Source organism: Chiloscyllium plagiosum, chromosome 27 (genome assembly GCF_004010195.1).
Source record: "Chiloscyllium plagiosum isolate BGI_BamShark_2017 chromosome 27, ASM401019v2, whole genome shotgun sequence".
NCBI lineage: Eukaryota > Metazoa > Chordata > Chondrichthyes > Orectolobiformes > Hemiscylliidae > Chiloscyllium > Chiloscyllium plagiosum.
In genome coordinates, this window is record NC_057736.1 from 11970601 (window position 1) to 11979501 (window position 8901).

General features: G+C 41.0%; 1 protein-coding gene across 8 annotated transcripts in view; it reads left to right on the plus strand.

Moving 5' to 3' along the window:
- The first annotated feature begins 7773 nt into the window (after positions 1-7773).
- The window catches only part of qkia (QKI, KH domain containing, RNA binding a), a 109402-nt gene continuing 108274 nt past the window's right edge, over positions 7774-8901 (plus strand). For 6 of the 8 annotated variants that reach the window (XR_006315641.1, XR_006315643.1, XR_006315642.1 and 3 more), the window contains exon 1: positions 7774-8285. Coding sequence is in view for 5 of the 8 variants with exons in the window: in XM_043717412.1 (XP_043573347.1) it covers positions 8144-8285 (142 nt within the window). In the remaining 3 variants the exon portion in view is untranslated. The remainder of the gene's footprint in view (positions 8286-8901) is intronic. The other 2 variants (XM_043717413.1, XM_043717415.1) reach the window with 1 other exon arrangement.

Below are 8901 nucleotides of genomic sequence, written 5' to 3' on the forward strand. Positions count from 1 at the left end.
ATTTCCCACCCTACCTTCAAGATGCAAGATATGTGAGGCTGACTTTCCAGCTATTAATGTTCCCAGGGTTCTAATCAGATACAGTAATTAAATGGTTACACTATGCACATGCTAGTCCTTGTGGGTGAAGATTTACATACCCATAACAGTAGGTTTAATACCCACCCACAAAAGTGACCAAGTGTCCAATCATTTAAAGTAGCTGCATACTTATAGGCTCAGAACTGCTATTGATGGGATTAATTCATTATCAAACCCAACAAAGCCACTTTTGTTACTATCATGGCTGCTACAACACTTTCATGTAATGGGTCAAACACTTAGGCTACCAAAGGCGTAGGACACCCAGGAGAAGATGATATTAAAGAAGGACTATCTATAAGATCAGCATATTATTGACAGCGATAATGGAATAACAATGTCCATGATTCAAGGCTCACTGGGGATCACAACCAGCAAACATTTCAGAAAATACCAGATTAATGATTAGAATTAATCTGCCAGTTGCACTGAAGGGCCACACCAAAGCACAGAGTGGTACTTTTAATAGAAAGCATCCAGAGAACTGCAAGAATTCTGAGGAATTGAAATATTAACTTGAAATAAACCCTCACTCGACTTGAAATATTAACTTTAATTTCTCTCCACAGATGCTGCCAGATGTAAGCTTCTCCAGCAATTTCTGTTTCTGTTTCTGATTTACACCATGCACAGTTCTTCCAAGTTTTTATCCAGAGAACTGTGCTCAGCTTATTCAAAAAGTGGGGGGAGATTAACTTTCCAAATTGGCTGATTTCTTTAGCCAGTTGCTTCTGAGTGCATTATTTAAATAAAATAAGCAGCTGCAGTGTTGATATTTGGGAGATTTGGTCTGTGGATTGACAATAGATTTCCACCTTCTATTGCAAAACCCACAGAGGAGAAAGTGAGGACTGCAGATGCTGGAGATCAAAGTCCAAAAGTGTGGTACTGAAAAAGCACAGCTGGTCAGGCAGCATCCGAGGAACATAAAAGTCAATGTTTCGAGCATAAGCCCTTCATCAGTTAGACATATGGACAATCAAACAGGCAAGCAAGGAAAAGTGCAATTTATCAAGTAAATGCTTTGTAGGCTTAAAGGGAATCTGTGCTGCTTGGAGTGTAACAGTACAAAGTTTGCATAAGTGATGCTATGTATCCTCACTGTCAAAAAGCTTCATCTGGAACTGATTAAGAAGTGAGTCCATTGTGGAGGAACTCCAACAGACTACACCAAATGATGAGTTTGTATTCTGAGGGGAGAGTAGAGATAATAATTTATATAACTTTACGGCACCTTGCTATACTTCTCTCCCACAGGAAGGAGCTATGAATTAATCTCTACTTGACAACATACCTTGTGTGATCTCCCATGCCAGTGCCACTGGGTTAATTGAAATCAAAGCAACCTTTTGGGAATGCTAATTATCAACAACACAGCAACCTGTATTTATCCTGCAGATGCTGGAACTCTGAAATAACAACAGGGAATACATGAAAGAATCAGTAGGACAGTCAGCATCCGTGGAGAGAGAAAAACTGGGTGGATGTTTCAGTCTGCTTCAAATTCTGACCACAGGACACCCACCTGAAATGTTGACTCTTGTTTCTCTCTCCGAAAGTACTGTCTGCCCAGCATTTTCTGTTTTTATTGCAGATTTCTAGCATCCAGAGGGTTTTTCTTAAAATTAGATGATATTGGCTTAAAGTCACCAACCCAAACAAAAACAGGCCAAAAGCCAATCTCACTTCCATCCACAAAGGAGAAAGTCAATCCCTTTCTTGAAGTCAAGTAGTCTAAGGTTGCAGTAAGCAGAAATAAATTGACTATGAGAATTCTACATTTGTAGAATTTCAAAATGAACCAGAATTGACCAGGGTAGGAATTGGGCTGCTCTGAATTGAATGATGTACCATCCTAACCTCCACATTATGAGTCCTGGTGAATCTTAACTCCTAGTCCTCATGTCCCCTCTAGATTTTGCATTAAATAATACAGGAGGCAGCAGCAGCATTGGTCGGGAGACAGGAGGGTGCCATTAGGGAGACAGATCCAGGGTTTCTGATGAAGCAACACTGAAGGAATGATGATATATTTCCAAGTCAGGATGGTCAGTTGCTTGGAGGGGAACTTGTAGATGGTGCCCTTGTCATTCTAAGTGAAAGTGGTCACAGGTTTGGAAAGTGCTGTCTGAGGAGGCTTTGTGAATTTCTGCTGGAGTGTTGCTACTAGAGGGAGTGGATTTTTTTAGATGCATCAATCAAGATGGCTGCTTTGTCCTGGATCATGTCAAGCGTCTTGAATGATTTTGGAGCTGCTGCAATCCAGACCAATGGGGTATATTACATCATACCTCTGCTTTATAGATAGTGGGCAAACCTTAATGAGTCAAAAAGTGAGTTACTGCAGTATTCCTAGCCTCTGACCTCCTTTTGTAGCCACAGTATTTATACACAGTATTTATATGGCTGGTCCAGTTTAGTTTCAGGTCAATGGTAACCTCCAGGAATTGACGTTTGGGCATATAGTGACGATAACGTCATTGAATGTCAAGAAACGATGGTTAGATTCTCTCGGGTTCGAGATGGTCATTGCCTAGCACTTATATGGTTGAATGTTACTCCATTGTTGTCTCCCTTTTCCAGCTTCCATTTTCAATGGCAGAGAACCACCATCTTGGTCTGACATGTAGTAACACTCTTCTAAAATCATCTAATCTTAGAATATATTATGTTCAAATGCATTTACGTGCCTCCTGATTTTCTGTCCATTAATTTAAGTGGACTGAAAATGAAGATGTGCAGTCCCACAATTTCCTCACCATGGCTTCTTCCAAAGGTCTTTGATAGGTCATAACAGCTTCAATGCTAAAAATGCATTACAGTTTCTGAATTTATTAGAATCCTAAAATGTCTACAGCACAGAAAGAGGCCTTTTGGTCCATGATTTCAGGCTTGTTCTAGCAATTTAGCTAATTGCACTCCCTCACTGCCTACAAAACAGAATCAGAAACTAAAGTCATCCCAGGTAGAACTTGAACCATGAAATCTTGTGTTCCTAAAGCCAGTGCATTATCCAGGAGGTCACTGGCGCTGTATAATGTCATCAACTATACAATCTACAAGCTTTTCAAACTCAGAGGTTGATACTAACTAAACTGTACTTGCTGATTTTCTGTTAATTTCCAGAGATTGCTGCAGGATCAGACAAGTAACTTGGCAATGCAGTCTGTAAGGTGTGATGGTGAATTTTTACTCAAGAAAGACTGAGGAGATAAATAAGCTGTCCCTTTGAAAGGGTTAACTTGTATCTTTGAAGTTTAAGAATACATATGGAAACCAGTCTTCTCTTCTTCCTGTCATCTTTAGATTTTAAATCAGAAAATTTGCCCTTGTCTTTACTTTGCAGTTCACCTCTTATGCTTTTCAAGCTTGATGATGTGTTACACCATGACCTTTGACTTTTCACACTGTAGCAAAGCAAAAAGCTTTATTTCCAGGGACAAAAAAAAATCTCAGCATCCATCTTTTTGTTTTTGTCAACAAACACTGCTATCAAGCCTTTAACTGAAGGAAATAACTAAGGAACAGATGGTATGGGAGCACTGCATACGGGGCGCAGGAAGGAAAAATCACGTAATGAATCACACGTCCAAAAGATTTCTTCTGTTATACTGGTTTCAGTGAATATCAATGATATGTGAAGGAGAACTTTATTCAAAGAGTATGCAGTACATTATCTCTGCTGTATAATCTCAATTCCAGTTACCTAAGCTCTTACAGTTGAATGGCACATTCAAATGGTGATTAAATTTGTCATATAAAGAAATTTGAATTTGATGAAACTAGTCTCAGCATCATTTGCATGATCACCATTCAACCAGGCAAATGAGGTTCAAGTGGTCAGTCTACTACTTATGCGCCTGTAGCATGTATTAATATTATGACGTTTATGCTCATATCAGCATATTGTACATGATTAACGCATGGAATGTTCCAAAATTTGAATACTGAGACTTATGTCACCATTTTACTAAATAGTCATGCACTGTCATTGTGAGAAAGTGCTAATAGCCCTTTGTCTTAAGATACCTTTGTATAAAGCATCAGCTTACACTACATTCACAGTTTTATGAATTCAGTAAAAATGTATTGAGCTGGCCCATGTCACAAATCTGCCTGTGTTGGCAGATCTGAGGGCAGAATGAGTCAAGTTTTATGACAGAAGACCTTGCTTTCAACAAGCAACTGTCAGATTGAAAAGTTGCCCAGAAAACTTTGCCTTTAGCACATTTAACTGGCAAGAATAAAATCAGGAAATGCAGCAATCTCCTAAGGACTGTGGTTGACCAGGAATGAGGAAGGGATGGTAGTGATCGTACAAAAAACTGGATTGATTAATTGCAATCACAATTAAAAGAATGTGGGCGCAATGATACAGAAAGAAGAGTTGAATGTCTGGCTGGTGTCTGTAGGTGACACTTTAAAAGGGGTTAGTCGTACATGGGACTGAAGGCCCACTCAGCCATTCCTGTTGCAAAGCCTCATTTCTCTTCCTCCAAATCATGTGCGATTTCTTTTAGTGAGTGAGTTTGATCTTATTAATTACATAGGCACAGTGCCAAGTTCTATAAGTGGTGCTAAAACCTCATAAAATTGGTCCCTGTTATTTCACACTACACTTTGCATTTTCAAGAATATGATTTCCCCTTGCTGCATAGCAGTGGATTTATTTACAAATTGCTGATACCATATCTGCCACTACTCAAAAACTTACCCTTGTTGCTGAATTTAAATGGAAAACATTTTAATGTGAGCAGCAGGGAGTGTATGAACGGTAAATTTTCTTATTGGTTAAAATGGTTTCATAGAAATTTGTCCTGAACTCAGCAGAAAATCATGACTATAGTTACTGAGGAAGTCAACTTTAGCAGAAAAGGCAAGAAGAAAATTCTGGCTTATTATCATCATCATCAACAACTCTTATTTAATGTATGCTGTGATAAAAGCAGGTACTATATGTGAAATTAGGTGACAGATTAGCCATGGTCTCATAGAATGGTGAAAAAGGCTTGAGTAGGAATTGCCTCCTCCTGTTTCTACATCAATATATGAGCAGTTGCACCCATTCCCATTGCTTGGTAACAGCTTCCTCCCTACTAGTACAGACGGACAATAAAACCATCAATTATGGTACACTTTGCTACTTGCAGCTGCACTGCAAGGTATGCAGACTGTAAAGGCCTCTTAAAGGTTTTGTATACAGTAATGCAGGAAAGACCCAACATGAAGGTAGCTGGCTAATGATAATTGTGAAAAATCTCAATATATGGAGTTATGACATTTTGTTTTAAAACAAAACCATTTACAACACATGAATAGAGATAGACTAAGAAAGGATGAACCCCATGCCAGTTACATATTAGAGAAATGAAAAAGACTTTGAATCTGAGATGGCTAAGTCGTTTTGCTTGCTTAATGGTGAGGGAGTAAGAATTGTGGAATATCAGAATGAATTGGTTGTCCATTTGCACAGGGTAAAAACAATGACTGCAGATGCTGGAAACCAGATTCTGGATTAGAGTGGTGCTGGAAAAGCACAGCAGTTCAGGCAGCATCCGAGGAGCAGGAAAATCGACGTTTCGGGCAAAAACCCTTCATCAGGAATGTCCATTTGCACAGACTTTCAACAATAATACACAGTACAAAAAGTGATCAAAAGATTTAATAAACTCAGGGGTACAATACCATAATGGTTGTATTACTAGACTAGTAATCTGGAGGCCTGGAAACATGAGTTCAAATCCACAATGGAAGCTTAAGAATTTAAATTCAATTCATAAAGTAGGGATTAAAAAGCTAATATTAGTGCTGAAACCATGAAATTATCAGGTCTTGCAAAACCTATCTGGTTCTTGAACATTCTTTATAAGGAGATGTTGTCAGCATTACCTGGTGTGAACTTTATTTAAGACCAGTTTCACAACGTTGTTAAGTCTTAAATAGCTTCTGAGGAGTACCAGAAAATCACTTGAGTTGTATTCAAGGAGACAGCTTACCGGCACCAACTCATTGAGCAAAACTAAGGATGTATAATATAAATGCTGGCCCCACTGGCAATGCCAACATTATCTGACTGAATAAAATGTTGGAGACAAAAAAAACTGCAGATGCTGGATTCCAAGGTAGACAGGCGGGAGGCTGGAAGAATACAGCAAACCAGGCCGATCAGGAGGTGCAGAAGTCAACATTTCAGGTGCAATTCTTCTTCAGGACTGGGGGTGGGTGTGAGGGGAGCTGCAGACAAAGGGGGAGGCGGGGGCAGGGTGATGAAGTGGGGATAGGTGAAGACAGGTAGAGGGTACAACCTGGTTGGTCATTGGGAGGAATGAATCTGGTTCGTGGCAAGGAGCAGTGTAAGGAGCTGGGATGAGAGTCAAGGGAAAGGGAGGGAGGTTATTTGAAATTGGAGATCTCAATGTTGAGTCCTCCAGGCTGTAGGGAGCCCAGATGGAAGATTAGGTGTTGTTCCTCTTGTGGTTTGTTTTGGCAATGTTGGCCAATAAAATGTTGGCCTTTGTCAGTCGTGGGGGAATTAAAAACATGAAAAAGTAATATGTTTTTAAACAGAAACATTGTCAAACTCCAACTGGAGCAATACATTCCGTTTTGGATACTGAACCTCAGGAAAAGTACACTGACCTTGAAGCTGATATGATACAGATTCACTTCATGATGTTGCAGCTTTAAAAGCAAGTAGCTTTTCTCATTAAATCTCCTGGACTCAGGCGTGCCAGTCACATTGACATTTTGCAATTTCTACATTCAAAAGCTTTTCATTTGAATACCTTTGAAATATTGAATGCCCAAAATATAACTTGTTCCAGTGATGAAAGCTACTATTATCAAGTTTCAACTATATGACTGCTACAATATGAAACAATTCAAAATTAATCAAGTAAATCTAGAACAATAAACAAACAAACAATTGGTGACTTGAATTTACTGCAACAGGTCTAGTCTGTATTAAAATAATGTGGTGTGAAACTCTGAATAAAATGCACTTTTGAATTACATTTAAAAGTAAAAAGGCCACCTCAAGAAAATACCAGTGAAAATTAGGCACAGGTTTAGGAGTATATTATCCAGACAAGAATTTATAATATATGGCATGCACTGAGGGGAAGAAACAAAAATGACCTGTTATGGCATGCACTGCAGAAAGCACCAATCAATTTTGTCAAAAATCCAAGACAGTCACTTAATTTCTGACTGGTTGCAATGATAAATGCTATCGTGCACAACAGCTGTAAATTGCACGTCTCTCAAAAATGCTACTGCAGGAGAAAGATAGAAATGTTTGCTAACTATGCACGCATGTGAGCTGCTTCAGATTGTGAAAAACGGGGGAGAGGGAGGGAAGGAAGGAATAAAGAAAGAGAGTGAGTGTGTGTGAGAGAGAGAGAGCGCAGTGGAATGAAAACAAAACAATCTACAGGCAATAATTTGTCTTCTGTGCTTTTGTCAGGCAGCAGCAGGGCGCATGCGCAGCGTCGGAGAGAGCGTGGGGCATGAGAAAGGGGGAAGGGGGCGTGGCCTCAGCCGCACCACCACAACCGAACTTGCTGGGAGGTGGCAGGTCCCGCCCCCTCCCCCCCCCCCACAACGGCGGCAGACGGCCTCCGATTGGACGGACCGTGGCATCCGCGGCGGGGGGAGGAGGGTGAGCGCACTGCGGCGGGCGATTGGAGGAAGCGGACCGTCAATCAAGGGGAGACGTCAGGCGGATCGGTAGCAGGCTCGGTGGATCTGGGTAGTTAAGGGCGGGCTGGCGGCCGAGAGAGTGTCGCCGTCGCGGCTGAGGGGGGGAAAAAAAATAAAATAAATTTTTTTATTTTTTTCAAAAACAAAAAGAGACACGGCGCCCGGGAGCTGAAAGTGTGAGGAAGGTCGACTTCAAACTAGCGAAGAACAAAAACCAAAACCTCGAAGTGTTTTTGATAAATCTCTACATGTGTATAAGTAGATATTCCTACATCTAAAATCTACCGAGTGAAGCACGAGAGAGAGAGGAGGGGGAAAGAGGAGAGGATAAAACAAAACAAAAAAAAAACCGATAAGAACTATGGTGGGGGAAATGGAAACGAAGGAGAAGCCGAGACCGACTCCCGATTATTTAATGCAGCTGATGAACGACAAGAAATTAATGTCGAGTCTGCCCAACTTTTGTGGGATATTCACGCATTTGGAGCGGCTGCTGGATGAAGGTAAGAGGGCTCGGAGAGTATCCCTCAGGAGTCAGTCAGGGGCCCAGCCACTGGACGGTCACTGGTAAAACCACCTACTCCGTGGAAAATACAATCACCCCCCCCCTCCCCCCCCCATCCTCGTCAGAAGTGGGGGGGGGGGAAACAAGAAAGGAGGGGGATAAAGTTGGCGAGGATTTAAAGTTTAGTTTTAATCTTCCCCCTCCCCTTTTTTTTGAAAACAATTATTGCCCGACCGCTCCTTCCTGGCGCCGCCCGCACTCTCTCTCCCCAGCCCCAAAGCTTGGACCCCCCCCCCACCCCGCGCGCAAGGGAAGCTTGGACCCCCCCCCAACCAGGAGCGCAAGGGAAAGCCTCCTCCCCTGCCTTTCTCTCCTTTTTTTAAAGCACACGATCCCACTTTAGACGTTTGTTCAGAAATAATTTACTGTTTCAATTCTTGTCTGAAGTTTTTACTAATGTTTTAATTATTCTCTCCTTTCTTCATTTTTTAAATATATATTGTGGGTATACTTTAGAAGATTTTTGAAACTTTTTTCCTTTCGTCTATTTTTTTACCCAGTTTAAGGTTCTTGGTTTTTCTCTTTCCTCCCTTTCTCACTGACCTTCCCCCCCC